The sequence below is a fragment of the Microchirus variegatus genome (genome assembly GCF_963457635.1).
Source record: "Microchirus variegatus genome assembly, chromosome: 3".
In the NCBI taxonomy this organism is placed as follows: domain Eukaryota; kingdom Metazoa; phylum Chordata; class Actinopteri; order Pleuronectiformes; family Soleidae; genus Microchirus; species Microchirus variegatus.
In genome coordinates, this window is record NC_139804.1 from 34,358,654 (window position 1) to 34,377,046 (window position 18,393).

General features: G+C 43.6%; 1 protein-coding gene across 1 annotated transcript in view; it reads right to left on the reverse strand.

The window, feature by feature from the left end:
* Nucleotides 1-554: 554 nt before the first annotated feature.
* timm50 (translocase of inner mitochondrial membrane 50 homolog) overlaps nt 555-18,393 on the reverse strand; it is a gene marked incomplete at its 5' end in the record, with an annotated part of 28,464 nt that continues 10,625 nt past the window's right edge. The window contains 7 exons of the mRNA XM_083886809.1: nt 555-689; nt 780-886; nt 2,261-2,417; nt 5,928-6,026; nt 6,302-6,406; nt 8,458-8,577; nt 9,896-9,954. Coding sequence (XP_083742935.1) covers nt 591-689; nt 780-886; nt 2,261-2,417; nt 5,928-6,026; nt 6,302-6,406; nt 8,458-8,577; nt 9,896-9,954 — 746 coding nt within the window. The 3' untranslated portion in view covers nt 555-590. The remainder of the gene's footprint in view (nt 690-779; nt 887-2,260; nt 2,418-5,927; nt 6,027-6,301; nt 6,407-8,457; nt 8,578-9,895; nt 9,955-18,393) is intronic.

The following is an 18,393-nucleotide window of genomic DNA, read 5'->3' on the forward strand; positions in this document are numbered from 1 at the left end:
TAAATGTCCATGTCAAACAAGCACCGACACGTTCACGCTGCCACCACCAGGTGTCCCGACACGCTGTGGGTGTCTGAACACGCTGAATGACTCTTATATATGTAGAGTTTCTTCTTATTTTATCCTGGAAGTGGAAGAGAAATTAAATATATGTTCTGGAGGCGTGGCGTGGGGCAGAGCGTAGCTGATCTTGGGTCAGATCATGTGAGCGGCGCTGCTGATCACAGCCAGCGTGACCGTCATACTGCTGGTCTAAGATCTGCCTCCAGAGTTTTCACCTGATCACAAATCAGTAGCAGATACCGGTTTGATCGTGGGAGGGGCCACCGACGCCCCCGCCTCAGAGAAATAGGAAAATAAATAAAAAAAACAAAGTCTGCCTCTCTTATTGGTGCACATCACGGCCAATGTCCTCACTCCGCTCCAGCACTGCAGGCCCCGCCCACTCCCACACGACTTGCGACAGTGGAGAGTGGCCCCAGCTACGGTCCGCAGGCCCACCGCGCCCCTCCTCTCCTCTCCTCCCTCACCTGGACAGTGGTGGAGGAGCTGGGCTGTGATAGGTGGGAGTGTGAGGGAGGGGGCGGGGCTCACTGCTGCTTGGAGCGCCAGAACCGTGAGGCGATGGAACCCAGCGAAAGTCCCTGTTTCTTCTGGTGGGAGAGATCAGACAACCGCTGCTCCTCCTCCTGTCAAGACACAGACCAACCACATGTTCGCCGTCAACACAGAGACGGGAGACGCGATCCTGGGGGTTTGCGTTTGATTTGCATTCCTACCTGCGCTAGCTGAGCTTGTCTGCGCTTGAAGGCCTCGATGGGGTCGTCCTCCAGAGCGTAGTTCTCCAGCACCGACCGAACGTCGTCAACGCCGCCCAGAGCGATGGCTGAAGGGCAGAGAAGAGACAGGAGGAACTTTTTAGAGACTTGAATTAAAGCTTTGATGGAAACAATGAGCGAAAATAATGCGTTTCCACTACATACACTACGTTTGTTTTTTGCTTTTCCATTAGTGACAGTACCAGGTACTGTAGAGTCGTCACTGGAAGAGTGATGTCCGACAAAAAAATAAAACCCAACAATGGCCAACTGTAGATCAGTTAAAAAAAAAGACTTAAAATCCTGAAAACATGCGTTAATCTCCAACATTTAGCAAGGAAATATCTAAAATCTAATACTGGGCACAGCGGTTAACGGCTAATGATTAGCGCATGATGCGTTTCCAGAAAAAGAGGAGTGTGACGTCATGTTTATGTGGCGCGGAACCAGAGTCCAGACACCATTTACAAGTTAGCTCTGTTAGCTGCTTTAGCGCGCCTACAGTCGAACTGGAGCGGTCCGTTTATTAAACGAAACAAATAACCAGCGTACTGCGTATTTGTGCCTCTGCTTTTAAAGTTTAGCGTTACTTTAGAGACTCATTTTAACAATTGGGAGTCATGTAAACCTGACGTCATGCGCGTCTCTTTCTGGTAAGTCGTCATGGAAATGCGTCATGTGTTAACGTTGACGCCTTTAACGTGCCCAGCACTACTAAAATCTCGACATTTAATTAAGTTAAACTGATGAAAATTACAGCAGTTTCATGCAGCCGTAGCTCTGATGACTCCGCCCACATTGAGGGGGGAACTATAGTAATGGAAAACCATACCAAACTGTGTAGAGTCGAGTCGTGCTGGAACTGTGTAGTGGAAAAGCGCCATAAGTTTAAATGACGATTATTATTTGATTCAGGTTTTTTTTGTGTGAACTGATATTGGTCAACCTACAATTTGCTGCAGAGGGGAATAAATATATTTGAGCTTTAAAAACAAACACAGCTGAACATGCAGGGGTTGTGTTAAAATGTGGACAGGATTGATGGAGGACATGAGGTTAAAGGATCTCTTTTCCACTGAAGCAGGTCCAGGGCAGTTCAGTGCTGGTGTCTTTATCTAAAAACCAGTTCTGTTTTTCAACCACCAACAAAACTGCCTCTAAACCAGTTTCCACACTGGCATCAGCGCTTTGCTGATCTGGAAGGAAGGACTGATTGCGTCAGGGGACGGGGGCGGGGTTATCATGACCACGACGACCAGTAAAACAGTAAAGAGGGATTTCACGGTGTGGAAAATTCCCCTCAACTCATCTCTGGTTCCTCTGCAGTTTCATTTCCTGCCATAATTAAGTCATATTGCGGCTCACTGTCGTATACTTAGTCATGCTATGAAGTCCTAATAATCAAGATTTTTTGAGATGAGGATGTTCCTCCGGGACCTCACCCTTGAGGAAGTTGGCAAGGTCATAGAGCGTCCTGTCCTCCGAGTTCCCGTCCCATTTCTTCAGGGCCATCCCATTGAAGGGCTGCAGGCTGAACGCCTCCCGCTTACAGTCGACCACGATCACCTTACTGGTGTCACGGTTCAGACAAGAGACGTCCTGGAAGAGAGGAACAGTGCACACCACGGGAAAACGAGAACAAAATATTAGAGCACGTCTGAGACTCTTCTGCCTTCTCCTTCTGCCCGACACATGCTGCACGACCCTTTGGACATTTTCTGAAGCCTAATCAAATAAGCAGCTTCATTATCTTAATGATCCTTAATATTCACTTGGATTAAAACCCACAAAACACACACACACACACACACACTTTCTCTGCTCGTCCAGCTGGTGACCATTAAGGTGTATGTGTGTGTGTGTGTGTGTGTTTGTAAGTGAGGGACAGATGGAGAGGGACGCTGCTTGTCGTCTCTATCACTGAGCTCATCTGGTGCCCCGCCCCCAGTAACTGTGTGTGTGTGTGTGTGTGTGTGTGTGTGTGTGTGTGTGTGTGCAAACCCCAGTGGACACATTCGTCCATCCTCCTCACACCAATGAATAAAAGGCATCTGTCTTCCTTCTCTGTGTGTGCGTGTGTGTGTGTGTGTGTGTGTGTGCGCGCATGTATTTTGGGTAAAACACACTTGTACAACAATGATATTTAAGTACATTCACCCCCCGTTATCACTTCAAATGGTTTGGTCCACAAGGTCATAGATCAATCGGATGTTTTTATAATACAATTATAGACAAAACTCTGCATTTTTTTACTTGTACACTTCTACACTAATAGATATTTATATTAAAAATAATAACTGTTAAATGTGAGGTAATTCAATCAAAATAACATGGAAAAAAATGAATAAAAGAGAACAAATAAAGAAATATAATTTTTAAAGAATGTCTGTTATAAGCTTGTTAAGAGCAAACTTGTTCTTTGCAAAGAAAAGAGATACTTTGTGCAAATAAAGCTTAGAAAAATAGACGTACGAGTAAATGTTATTCATTTATAAACATATATTTATATTCCGGATTTTAAAAACTCAACACGCTTGCATCAACAAGGTTTCATTCTTGGCTGAAAGTGTCAGGATGTGTGGATTTTGTCATCTTGTCAATGATATCAACACTGAAAAAGGAAATCTCAGAAACGCAGCCAAAGCAAATAAACGACAGAGAGGCGACAATAAAATGTTTGAAGAAGACTGTTAATCCAACTGTTGTGTGTTTTTTCCTCCCGGCAACAAACAATAAGACGTCTGATCCACTTCAGATGCAGGGCAACAGACAATGACGGGCTGTTAGTCAAGTTTTATAAGGAGGGTGGTGAAGGGTCGCTGCTGCCTGTGGCTTATGAGGATTTAGAGGTTATTAAACTAAACTTTACACAACAGCACCGCTGCAGTCACACAGAGGAGAATAAAACAAATGGGTGAATGAGCTCAACCCAAACAGTAAAAGGAGGGATGTTGTAAACTAGCGAGAGGGAAATTGAAAACGACGCGAGGGCCTTTTTTAGTCTGAATTAATCTCTATAAACTACATAGGTTAACTTGGTTTTAACTTTACAACGAACGTGTAGGATGAGAGGAGGAGACCTGAGATGGTCATTATAGAATAAATCATCAGGTTGACATTGACCTCCCTCTAACACCTGGTCTCACTGTTTGCTGTAAAAGGGTCAGCTTTAGTCCAGTGGTCACATCTTTTTTTTTTAGCCATGATGTTACGACGCATTGGTGGATGCACCAAAACTTCCAGTGTGACGTGTCGACACTGGCTAATTTAAGCATAAGCTGTTGTGGAGACACTTGTCCCCCCAATTCAGCAGTTCCACTCATACTAAAATGAGGGTCCATGTCGGGTCAAACTATGAATTAATTAGTCCTTTTTCTAACCCATCGTTTGAGCAGAGTTCAAACACGGTTCAGTCGAAGATGAGGTAGAAGAAACTAAAGTGAAAGATGCAGAAATGTAAGGACCATTTTCTTGTGCACACAGATTAAAAAATAACAGACATGACTGTGATTTTGCCTGGTAAAGAACAGATCACAGATCAAATTTGCATCTAGACATCTTCAACTTTTGCGCAAAAAAAAGATAATGTGGAATCTGCAGATAACGTGATCCAGATTCATTTGATTCAGCTTCGACAGAGACTAATCCGAACTCTAAAATTAGATGTATATTTAACTGACACGTTGGCAGAAAACGCAGACAAGTAACTACAGTTAGTATCAAAAGTCAGGATGTAGTAAAGAAAAAAAAAAAAGAAAAAAATGGTAGTCCAAAGCTGGGGGCAGTGAAAATAAACTATGACCACAATCAGCTGATAATTTATCTTCAATTTCTGCCAAATTAAAAAAAAAAAAAAAAGACTTGACTGACATTAACTTTCTCTCAGACATAAGCAGCTTCTCTAATTCTCCCACAGCATATGGAGCATTAAAAACTCTCTTTTAGCATCTGTTGCATTTGCTGTCTGCGCTGGTGTGATGGAGATGTCTCCTTTTCTGGGAAGTAGGTTAACCAGCTCCTTACAACCTCCAGACTGTTCCATTAAACACAGAGGGAGATGACAGTTGGAGGGAAACAGGAGGGGGAGGAGGGAGGGAGGGAGGGAGGAAGGAAGGAAGGAAGGAGGAGAAACATGAAGGAAGAAGCAAAGTAAGAGGGGAGAGGAGGTGGTGAGATAAGAGGAAGAGGAGAAAGAAGGAGGCAGAAGGTTAATGAGAGCTGAGAGGGAGACTCAGAGTAGGGAGCAGAGGGGGGAGGAGGAGGGGAGTCTATTGTGGCGAGAAGGAGAAATCAATGGCAGCGGCAGAAGGCAGTGAGGAGACACACGGGGGGTGATGCAGCACAGCGAGAGTCTGTGATGGTGTTCTGGTGTTTCAACGAGTTAATGAAGTTAATAAAGTGAAAAGATTATTTAAATAAAAAAGAAAATAATTCTTATGTCAAAAAAAAATACTGTGGTGTAAAAATTATTTGCTCTCTCATCATCATCCTCTTCATCACACATACTTCAGACACTGGTATAGTGAAATTAGATTAGGATGGAGCGAGCAATAAGGGGATTCATTATTATTATTTATTTTTTGGTTATTTGTTAAATTTTCTTCGCAATTTTGGTCAAAATTAACATTTTTCCTATTCCAATTTCTAGTACTCCTGATTTTACCGCCACCAGAGGAAGCTTGCGTACCACAGTTTGATAACCACGACTATACATGCATACAGAATATTATTTTTTGGAAAGATTTACAGCAGTGTTTGGGAAGGTGACATTTTCTGCCGATAGAAAACTACCGCAACTAAATTCTTAAGGGTTTAGTTGCGATTTTGCGGTACACAGACACAGAAACGGTCTTAAAACAGGCTGCATTAGATGTGTGAAATCCCAAATAAACACTTAAGACTGATCAGGCCTTTTCTGTAGCTGCCCCTAAATTTTGGAATGAGTTACCCATGGGAACTAAATCCATTTATTTATACATTTTACTTTTGTTTTTATTAATTGTATGTTTTATACCATTTATGTTGTTGTGCCTTCAACTCTGTAAAGCACTTTATTCAACTTTGGTCGTATTTAAACGTACTCTAGAAATAAAGTCGACTTGACAGTACCTTGACATGATGTCCCTCCATGTAACGCGTCGCATCTCTGAAGAGACGATACATGACGAAACCCTGAGGATCGATGCTGTCAATCAGAGGGAATGCCGTCTGTAAAACGCACACACACACACAAACAACGTTTTTTAAGTTGCAGCTCTAAGATTCAGCAGCAGACACAAAAGAAACATGCTAACAAGTTAACAGTGTGAATGTTTGTTTACGGTCCTCAGACAACCGTAGTGTGCAGACGAGTCGTCACACAGAAGGAGCGGAGAAAGTGACCGACGACTCTGTTCGCATCAGCATGACAGTGGAGCCTCTGATGACTTATTTACTGATAAACAGCTCAGTTATCAACAGGCTGCCGAGTGAGTCTCACTCACCATGCCGGTCTCTGCAGTAAAGATGACAATCTCGTAAAGAGGCGCCAGCTGCTGGAACAGGTAGTCGATGCCCGGGCGTTTTTTAAACCGCCAACCTGTCGCCAACTGGACACACGGGGAGAAAAACAAACAAAAAAACAGTCAGATCAAGAAGAAATACAGTCTAAACCACTATAATGAGCAGACTTCACTGTTCTTTTAAACAAGGGTAAACAATTATTTCCCCCATCAAGTTAAGTTCGAAGCCACAGATACACCATAGACAACTTTAACTTAGTTACATCTCTGACTGAGGAGCCACTGAACGATATTGGACGTTCAATGTGCTGTAACACACTGATACTACCGTAAAACATGAAAACATTGAAAAACAGTGCAACAGACCCTGAAATGTACACAATCGTGTTATTTCCTCTGATGTACAACGACCTTTTTGTTTACAACACAGCAGCCACAGGCTAATGCTATCACTTTAATGGAACCGTGTGTAGGACTTGGCAACAGCTGGCTCCTATGAGAAGACACACTCCTCAGGTAAGCTTAGCATTTTTACTAGCACCCAAACTTCATTACCCACATGCTATTTAGCCTTAAAAGAGTTAAATGAAAGAAAATGACAGTATATGAACTTGACAGTCGCTGTATGATTTGTGGACGCTCTGCAGCAGTAATGATAACAGCAGCAGCAACAGTAGAACGTGTTAAAGTGACCCCTAAACTGTTCCTCTGAAGTGAGGAGGAAGATGTTCACGACCATGACCTCGGTTCAACAAAACATCATCATATTTGCATGTCGTTGTGTAACTGTAGCAGCTGAACAGCCGCTGTTTTGTTATGGTCAGACACTCGGGGGTCTTGACCTTTTCCACTCCAGGTCGGATCGCGTTTGCTGCTGCTGGAGTTAAACACAAACATCATCAGCAGCAGCAGCCTGAGGGGCTGTGTGTGTGTGTGTGTGTGTGTGTGTGTGTGTGTGTGTGTGTGTGTGTGTGTGTGTGTGTGTGTGTGTGTGTGTGTGTGTGTGTGTGAGGGGGGTGGGACGGTGAAGATAAGGAGCGATAAAAACGTGTGTGTGTGTGTGAGGGGAAACACAAGAAGGAAAGTTCAAGTGGTGCAATGCTTCTTTGTTTGTTTGCAGTAACAGGCAGCAGGTGTCGAGTTACAGCTGATGCACACCTGTCAGGTAAGTTGACTGCGTGTGTGCGTGTGTGTGTGTAAAAAGTGGAGTCAGTCAACAAGTCGACAGGTGTTGCGACACACCTCCAACACACGCGCCACATCTTCCACCTGTCCCATAAAAGCATTAACCCCCACATTCACCTCTACTCCTCCCCCGTCTGTAACTGGTACCGTTTTTACTCCTGTAAAAGTTAGGATTGTGTAACCGAGCGTATATCATGTACGTTTGTGAGGCTTTGACATAAAGTCAGAGCTGATTGAACTGTGCAGAACCTTCACTGAGCACCAGGCAGGAAAACGGTCACTGAACACAACAACTTTTCGCCATTTAATAAAAAGGCGATGTTGGACAACCTTTTCCGACAGATAGCTGAGGTTCTCTAAACCACACACCAAAGTCCACAGAGAAAATCTGTGATTTCACATCAAGGCACACAGGAGTTGTTAATCCACTGCTGTCCCCATCCATAAATTCAAATGTATTGTTTTGTGACTTTTAAGACATATCGATATATTTTCATACGAGATACAGAATGAGACGACACCGTTATATCGATATTGTTTATCTTCGTACTCAGAGCTGTTCTCCTTTACCTGTCACTCAAAATCACCCTGACCCGCCCTCTTTCCTGCTTCCTCAAAAAATAACTGTTGGTCTATATTACACAGCCCTAGTGACTTACTTCTATATTTGAAATACTTTGTTGAGCTTTTCCTTAGGGACACAAATAAACCAGTAGAAGACCAAAACCTCCTGTGTCTCCACATCTTAAAAATCCAGATTTTTCTCTATGGACTTGTGGTGTGGGGGAGTGAGCCGTTAAAGCCGACACATTTTGTCATGTTAACCGTTTTACCGAGAGCACGCATCCATGCGTCAGGCTAGTTCTGTGCCAACTCGTACAACCATGGCTAAAAATAAACTCCCTTGAACATCAGGTGTGAACAAGGCCGCAGAGGAGTGCGAGGTCACGTACCGACCACTCCGGGTGCAGCAGGACGTCGGTGAGCTCTAGCACCAGAGTGTAAGGAGGTTGGTAATACGGCTCCTTCAGAGGGTCGGGCAGCAGTTTCGGGCTCGTCGGCTCAATGATCATCTGGAATTAAACACACAGAAACACACACAGGCTTATCAACAGTTCACATATTTCACAACGTGTTTCAGAGGCAGAGAAGGAAGTTGGCAAAGTCCGACAAAATAGTGGAAGTTCTGGATTCTCAAGGGAAAATCCAGCCTTCTTTCTTTGACTAAACATCTCTCTCAACAGTTAATAGCTAAACCAATGATTAAATTAGCTAATTTGTGCTCCAAAAAAAAAAGAAAAGGAAGAAAGGATAGGCCAATTTTAAACAGAGACCTACATCTCAGATATGGAAACCACACAAGTTTCTATACTCAGAGCTGAGGAAAAGCCACAATGATTATCTGAATCCCACTTTATGTATAGCCCCTTCTTTCACGTGTGTGAGTCGTGATGTAAATATGACTGTAGTTTCTACAGTCACGTCTCATTCAAATCTAGTAAATCAGTCAAAAACACGAGAAAAGGCAGCTCAAATCCACAGTTTCCACCCGTTTCCTGCCATGCCACATGGACTTGGGCTACCTCCACACTCAAGTTTTGTTTGAAAACAGTGTTTTCAACCAAATATGATCCTCAACAACCGGTATCTGATCCAAAATATGCAAGAGCATTTATCAAATAACTTGGGGAATAACTGGGGGATGTGTGTGTGCCAGTGTAAACATGGAGCAGATTCTCCATGTTCCTCCCAAGTTTGTTTATTCATTCAATTATTCACCATATACCGTTTTATTCCACAAATCCCAGCTGACATGGGGCAAAAAGTGGGCTACACCCTGGACAGGTCAGACAGATCTAAGGGCCCACTAACAGCCGCAGGAGAACATGCAAACTCCACACAGAAAGGTCCTCAGTTGGACTGGGTTGCAAACCTGGACCTTCTTGCTGGGAGGCAACAGGACTAGAAACTATTCCGTCATGTGGCCCTCCAAGTTTCAGACAAACAATGACGAAAAAGGATTCCTGTCATGAGACCAATGATGAGGTGAAACCGAAACCGTTACAGGAGGTTTTCGTTCACTCAGTCAGATCATGAAGTTGCAACTAATGAGAACCTGTGAGGAAACAAATGCAGTCAACTACGGTTGTAAAAATGCAGCTGTAGAGTTTTAAAATTAAATAAGAGCCAGCAGCATTTCCATACTTCTCCATTTTCAAGGTTCTAAAACTCCAGGAGTTGTTAAGTAAGCATGGATGTAGCCTGACATCTACCAATTGGCGTCGATGTTGCATTGAGATCTTGTGTAAAAACAACCACTAACACTATGAACCCGTTCGTCTTAATCTGACCTACTGATGGCATTAGGTCTTTAAACCGACTCTCACTCACCTGTCTGTAGTCCTGAAAGTACTTGTATGTTCTTTTCAGCTGCTGGACAACTGCAGGTTCTGAAAGAGAGAAAAGATTGTCAAACAAGTATCGAGAATACCAATTTAAGATCAGCTAAAAAGTGATTAAATGAGCGTCTACATTTAAAACAAGTGTGAAGTTGTGGTTCTAATCAGCCTTAAAGAATACAACTCCCACTGGAACACATCCGCTGATGCCAGGTGAGATGTGATTAGTCGGGACGAAGAGCCACAGTCTCAGCTGATCGGCTATTATCAGTGTTGGGACCAGGAGTGTCACACATTCAAGCCGCATCCTCCGAACGGATCGATGAGGCTGGAATGTGACGCTGCCGATGACGACACTGATAAGTCGAGCTCTGCTAATGACGATCCTCCAGCTGATGACTAATAATAATAAAGACTTAGTTTCCCATGGGGCCGTGGGCTCATTACTGCAAACACAAGCACAATAGCAAGGAACACACACGCACACAGACGCACACACGCCGGGCACATGCCTCTCTATCTCTCACACACGCCGACGCTAGCCTAGCAGGCTCTGGTCCCCAGGGACTCAATCCCCCAGAGTTCATAGCAGCGTGCTGAAGCAGGAAACAGAAGCCATCTGCCACAATCCTGCTGTTATGACACGCTGAGGGGGTCACTTTCACACGTGTGAGAGTGTGTGTGTGTGTGTGTGTGTGTGTGTTTGTGTGTTTTCAGAAGCGGGTGGTGACAAAAAATATGAAGGATGAATTTCAAAAGGATCCATGAAACTGTAAATTTGAAAATTAAGATTTGATGTAAGGACAGCTAAATAAATACACACTGTGTTCATGTGTGTCCACGACACATTACCAGAGTCAATCACAATCCAAATAAAAAAACAATATTAAATTGAAGCAATGAGGAGAACGGTTGTAAAAAATTAATCAATCTATTATTTATTACTAAATTAACCCTTAATCATTTTAGATAATGGATGAATTCAGTTGGAACTGAATATCTTTCATTTGTTTAAGGATACTGACATTTTGAGGTTCAGGAAAAAACAACATTTTTATAAAATAAACTAATGGAGAAAATAAATAGCAGATTAAGGCAAGATTGCCATTTGCCTTCTGCTTGCTTTCACCTTTAATTAAGGCAGTATATTACCCAAGAGAACTTGTGTAGCTACTACACTAAATTCTATCCCGAGGAAATGGGAAACCCCTTCAAGTACGTGACGCAGCATCACTTACGCAGATGTGAGAAGTCATCGTGGACTATGGGGACAAGTTTATGGTGTGCACCGTACAAGAGACTGCAATCTTCAAAAGTTCTATTGTGGTTAGCTTAGTTTCACATCCTAGCTTTATGACGGCAACAGTTTTCTTGGATCTGGAAGATATTTCATAGACCTCCATTTGAAGTGTACCCCTGAAAAATCTGTTTGAAGGGCTAGTTAGAACTTGCACTTTACCCTAGTGTACCACTCTGTCTGAGAAGGTTCTGGTGCTCTTTATGAGCCCTGGCCGAGTTTAAAACGGTATAGTTATTTCTCTATAAACACACACCTGTGACAGCTTTACATCAGTGTCATCGCCCTCCATACACATTGTTGCATACCAATCTTTTCACTGGACAAACACTACTACAACACAAATGGCCCCCACACAGTTAAAACACAGATTTTCCAACCAAACGAGATAATAAAAATATTGCATGCCTCTGCTCTGCATTAAGTGTCCCTGACAAACTACAATCCTCTGCAGAAAAGTGGTCTGGTTTTTTTGTTGCCATGTTTGTTTGGTGAAGTGTTGCCAACTATATGTAGTAACTGTTTGATAAAGGCTATAAATTCTGGTTTCCAGAACTTTTATAAGGAGGTTTCTCAACGCCCATAAGCTGCAACTCGCATACTCTTGAGGCTTTATTACACTATTTTTTCATCATTAGAGAAGGATGGTTGTGGGGGAAGGGCGGCATAGGCCTATTGCTTCATAGTGGACATGAATGAAAGATGAGAGGAAATGGACAGAGGTGGGAGGAGGTGGTCGTGCAGATTTTAATAGCCACCATCATTCCTTCAATGGGTTTTTAGACACATGCCTCGTGGTTGTTTTTCATTTGAGACTGGCAACCCCCTTTTATTTTGCCTTTGAAAAACTTAACTAACTGGTCTGATTACAAAAGTAGTCCAAAAGCTATTTAAGAAAACAGAAAAAAAATACTATTTGATGTATTATGCAAAAAAAGAAAAAGTCCAGACATGTTACCTTCATTTTTTTGTGTGGATGTAAATGTCTGCAGAAGTCCCTCTGGACATTCCCCAGTCAGTCTGATGCCAGATCCCTACTCGAATAACGATTAAATACCGAAACTACAGCAAGAAACGCTTAGAATGATTCAGAGAGTGAGTTTCTCCTGCTTGGAAGTATTGGACATTGGCCTGCTGTTGTGAGTGCACATGACACATGACAGAATCTCCCGCTGCTTTCCTTGTCCACATGTGAGGCTACTTTTACACTAGCACGGGTATTTTTAAAAATGGAGACTTTCCCCTGCGTTTGTGCCTTTCGTTTACGTACAAACAGCGATTTCGCCTCTGAAAACGATTCTTTCCAAAAATTCTGATTGGCTTGTATGGCTTTCTCCTTCTTCCTACACTGCCGCCCACAGGTTTGGCGAAGTTATGATGGCTCTCAACAGCATATTTATGCGGGTTAATATAAACAGAAGCTTTTTTGAAAAAGATGTGAGCACAAAGTTATTTTGGAAAACTGAGGCAAGAAAATATCAGTTTATAAAAATATCCAGCTCATGTTAATGTAGCCTAACATACCAGGCTTTTTAAAATCTGAAAATTGTGCCACCTGCTGGCCTTACAACGAGAACACCAAAACATGACAACACCTTCATGACGGATCGTCACCGTCAATTATGTTTCCCAGAAGAAGAACTACGCTAATTCAGTTTATTTCCGCTCTAGTGCCGTCCAATCACTCCCGACTACAGCCGCTTTGTTTGTGCAGTCAAAAAGCAGAACGAGTCAATGTGTTTTGTTTGAGACTTGAAATAACTGAAATTCCTGTTTGTCACATATTACTGCCTACATGTTTTTCATCCCGATGGTTTTTGCGGGAGTGAAGGAGAGGCCACCTCCTCCTCTTTCTTCTCCTCTCTTGTCCCTTCCCTTTCATCTCCTCGCCTTGACTAACGGTCTTCCTTTCATAGTCAATGTCAGCTCTTTGTGAGGGAGGCCTCACTCTATCGAGCTGTAAGAACACTGCTGTTTGTGTTTTTCCCTCTGGGTTGGCCTGGGTGGCCTGATGTGGGCCAAACATCTTCGCTCCTGCTCTGGGACCTGGCACGGGTGATGCCGACACCGAAGACAAACATACTAGAACTCATCTGGTGCACACAGCTGCTTGCTGCTGAAAACATGGAAACTATGAGCGTTCCCAATTAAGAGCATTAATAAAATCAATATGTCTCCCGCAGCTTCAGCGAAGTCCAGCAGCAGAAAACACGCAGCATCAACAGAGAGGTTTAGTGCTTGAAGGCTTATCATAAACATTTAGCACATACCATTATCATTAAATAAATGAAAGTATGTTAACATTCATTTGTAACTGCAGTACAGTGCAGCTAATGAAGGAGAAACTATGGCTGGTGAAGAAGTGTCAGCTAAGGCCAAAAGTGAAATGGCAGCCTACGCCGCCGTCTCATCGTCTCCATCTTTGCTTGTGTTAATTCTAGAGTTCATCAGAATAGAAAACCTCCTGTGTTGAGACAATAGATGTTGTAAAGGTGCTGTGCTGACAAACTTTAGGCCACATTATACACATCTCCGACTGCGTTATCCCACTGCAATTTCCCGCCCGATCAGTAGAGGTCGCTACGCAAGGTTGTTGTGCTTTTGGCTACAGTGAGCAAGGTTTGTGTATTAAGATGTGACGTATTTATAGTTTGGCAGTGGTGATCCGCTCCGCCGCTGTGGACGCTCGGTGCGCACAGTAGCCGGCACAGAGAAGAGTTATCTCGGCCTGTCCTGAGGACCAATCGCAGCCCTTGCCGTCACCGTTGTCCCTCGACGGAGTGACGGACAAAATATTTCGTACAGCCGGAGACCACGCAGAGGCTCTCTGGCGCCGAAGAAAGGGTATCCGTAAGCTATGTAGAGCACTTTACGCTGGAGTATAAATTGGGCTTAAGGGTGCATTCACACTAGGATAGTAAGGAGGGGGACATGGTGGAAAAATGTCACACCTTCATTTGGACTGGTTCAGTTTGGTTGAAACGAAGTAAACCATCTGAAGAAACGAAACTTTGGAAAAGGGAACTTGGCTGGTAACCAGAGCGGGTTGTGGTTCAAGTCCCCACCAGGTCAAAAAAGGGCTGGGGTACCCCTGAGGTTTCTAGTAGAGGATGGGTTAAATGCAGACAAGGAATTTCTCACAACCACACTTTGACCAAAAAGGGAAGGAAGCAACAACAAGAGAGAAGGAAAGACAGAAAGGACATGAGTTTGGGAGGCAGGACAAGAAGAGAAAGCAGGGGGAGGAATGACGCAATAGAAAGCAGCAGAAGCAAGAGGAAAAAGGTGAGGAGGAGGAGGAAGGAAAAGTAAGGAAATGATGATGAAATCAAAGAAAGGAGGGATGAAGACAGAGAAGGATGAATGGATGTTGGGGCCTCCGTCCTAAACAAAAGCTGTGGTTAGGCTCAGCATCTGCTGCACAACAACACCTCCTCCCTCGCTCCCTCCCTCCCCCGTCAATCATTTGTTTGCTCTGTGGGTAACAAACGGCAGCGTGGCCCCGCCTCTTTAGTGTTCAGGCCACATTATACTTCTCCGACTGCGTATGCGTTATCCGACTGCGTCACCACGGAGACGACTCGAGCCTTCATACTTCTGCGGCATGGTGACGGACACGCGCTGCAATTTCCCGCCCGATCAGTAGGGGTCGCTGCGCAAGGTTGTTGTGCTTCTGGCTACAGTGAGCAATGGCGTCGAGAGAGAAAGAGAGAGAAAGACTGTTGTTGTTGAAACAGTGGCCGTTTCTCACTTTCCTGTGTCACGGAACGCAGTTTTAAGATAATTTGAGGCGAGAAATTGGCCATTTAGAGTCTAAACATGTGCCGTGTGTGTTAAGATATGACGTATTTATAGTTTGGCAGCGACGTTATCGGCGGGGATCAGCTCCGCCTCTGTGGACGCTCGGTGCTCACTGTGAGCCGGCACAGAGCAGCGTTATCTCGGCCTGTCCTGAGGACCAATCGCAGCTCTTGCCGTCTCCGTTGTCCCTTGACGGAGTGACGGACACTTAAAAAAATATTTCGTGCGGTCGGAGACGACGCAGAGGCTCTTCGACAGGCTCTGCGTCGACGCAGAGTCTCTGCGTAACCTACAGAGAGCACTTTACGCAGGAGTATAAATTTGGCTTAACTGTGTGTGTGGGAGCAGCAAAGGCAAGCAGCCTCACTGCTGTGTTTGGAGTCAATCAGGTAAATTAAATAAAACTAAATAATATTTATTACAATATAGTGAACATACAGAAAAGTAGGACACTGATGAATGCTCACACTGAACTCACAACTCGACGCAACAAAACAAGTAAATACATATTTCATTTCAGTTACACCAAATTGCGCCAACACCGTTACGTCAGTCGCACAAATCTTACATAATTTACTTAAATTAACTGTTCAAATATTTCAACTACAACAAAGGTTTTTGGGGGAGAAAAGTGATGCCAGTCAATCGCTTCCAACATTCTGATGTCACTTCGTCCATGCTGTTGCTCAGACTTTACTTTGTACGTAGTTAGCTCTAACATTGGAATATTACATACGGGGTATCACATTTCCTCTGGTTGCCATGGTATCCAACGCTCCTCTGCGTCACGCACATGAATGCTGCCGCTTGGCAAAACTAACACGAGTCTGTAGCCATACATGTCCCTCTAGACCAGGGGTCACCAACGTGGTGCCCGCGGGCACCTGGTAGCCCGCAGGCAGCCAATACGGTGCCCGCGGGCTAACTTCACTTCACCTCACTTGCATGTATCCATATGATCACTCAGTAAAATATCTTTGAAATTGTTTATAAAAACTGGTAATCGTTAGGAGTAAGCACTGGAATGAATGTGTATGCAGTTGAATGCATAATATTAATCATTTAAATGGTAAACAAACAAAAAAATATTATATGGTAGCCCTCCATATTATTTTTTACCCTTAAGGTAGCTCTCTGTCTCAAAAAGGTTGGTGACCCCTGCTCTAGACCCATTTATACACCCATTCAGTTATTAGTCTGTCCACTCACCTTCTGCTGCTCCCAGAAGAGGAGGAGGAGGAGGGGGATGGCTGGAGCAAATATGGAATACCGGAGAAGAGGATGAGAGAGGCAGAGGAGGACGAAACAAGAAAAGAGGAAGAAAGAGGAAGATAGGACAGCGAGATGTTGAATGGGAGGAGGGTAAAGAATATGAAGATGTAGAACTTATCCACCTCACCTCCCTGTGGGGCCATGAACTTCTACCTCGGTCCCTAAGCTCATCAGGGATGATTTGGCTGCACTCACTGTGGTCTACGAGAGGTCCCTAAGGTCATGATTGGCCCTCATTACTCTGAGAGGGGCTGATGGGAAATGTGTAGCTCTAACTGATGTGTAATAATAAAGAATACCGCTTATCGCCTTTCAGTTAAATCAATATGTGAAAATGTAATTATCATATAATGACATCACGCGTGGATCCACTGACCTAATGAGCAAAGAGCAGCTGAAACGTGTGTTCAAAATTCAGAGGTACAGTTTGTGATAGAGATTTAACCATTATGTAATACATTAAATGTATGCAACTACACCAAAGTCAATAAAACATTTGGCCATGTGATTTTATTGTATAAAACAGTAATGTGTTACAATCACAAAACCATAAAACCATGTTTTTTCCTCATTCTGTCAAACTCTACCATCACTGCATCCTGAGCGTGGACAGAGATTTTTTCCAATATGGAAAATGAAAGTGTGTTAGTGTGGACGCCGTCTGTGAGCGACATCTGTGATTGATCCATCGCGACAGATTTCTCCGCTTAAACGAATTCTGATCACATGCGGATACCAAATAATACCCTCATCAATACCTGTGTGTCCCCAAGGCCCAGTCCTGCCTGTTCAAACCTCCCTCCTTCTGCTCAGTGTTCAATCCATCAATCAATCTTCCACCTGTGAGACCATCAGTCCCCTCCACACATCCAACCTTCAGTTCAATTCTCTGGTCCTGACCAGACCTCCATCACTTTTGTTCCTTTTTTTTTAGCTTTGAACACAAAAACAACACAATCGGCCTTATGAGTTGTGGACATCGTTCAGTGTGGGAACAAAGACAGATGGACACAGAGCTAGAGACAGAGGGGGGTGGCAATAATGTTAAAGACCCAGATGAGGACACAGTGGACTCTGGGGAGGGTTTTTATGATGGAATGAGTGACGAGGACGGAGGAATGGACTCAGGAGGACGGACACAGCCAGACTGGTCCTCTGGGAGAAAGTATTGATGATTATTGGCAGCAGGAGATCAAATCTCGACTAAGGGCTAATTGCAGCGGATCAATGTAATTTTTTTTTTTTAAAGTCACTGCAACATCTGAAGCCTTTAGCTTAGATGTTGTGGTTATGTTAATGTTCTTCACACATCAGATGTCTATGCATCTTCACATCAATGATGACCAACCCCAGTCCCGATTGGTTAGTATTACTTGTTGTCTTATTAGCAAAGATAACTCTGCCATCTCTAGTGCATCTAGCAAGTGCCACGGTATAGCCATTTTATTATGAAGAGCCTGCCCTTTGGCAATTGAAGAGCAAAGAACTGATTCCTGGCCATTCCTGGCCATGAAACCACCTCTGTGGAAAAGGAGTATGCAACACACAACACAACACTGTCAACTCTACCTCTGTGTCAGTGCTTCATACAAACACGCTTCAAAAAAAACCTGAACTATCCCTTTAAATGCATCCGTGTTGTTTGGGTGAAATAAGACAGGCAGTTGGTGAAGGGCGTGTGTGTGTGTGTGTGTGTGTGTGTGTGTGTGTGTGTGTGTGTGTGTGTGTGTGATGGAGGGTGATGAATGGATGAATGATGGGTTGGGGGGCATATGAGAGCAGACAGAGCAGTTGGCAGTGCCACTGAAGCCCATATGAAGTGATCCATCACTCAAACTAACACTGACACACACACACACACACAACACGTCCAGGGTGTCAATAAAAACACACATGTTCACTAAAAGGTGGCATAAAACACACACACACACACACACACACACTCATCTTTCTATAGTTGTGAGAACACTCAAGACATACGGCAGTCCATACATTGATTGTTAATGATTGGCAATTATGTTTGAATGTGTTCTTTGGTTTGTCTGACAGTCCATGACACAAAATTATTAATTTCATAAATCCTCTTTAACCAATTACTTTTTTTTACCTTTTTACCACCA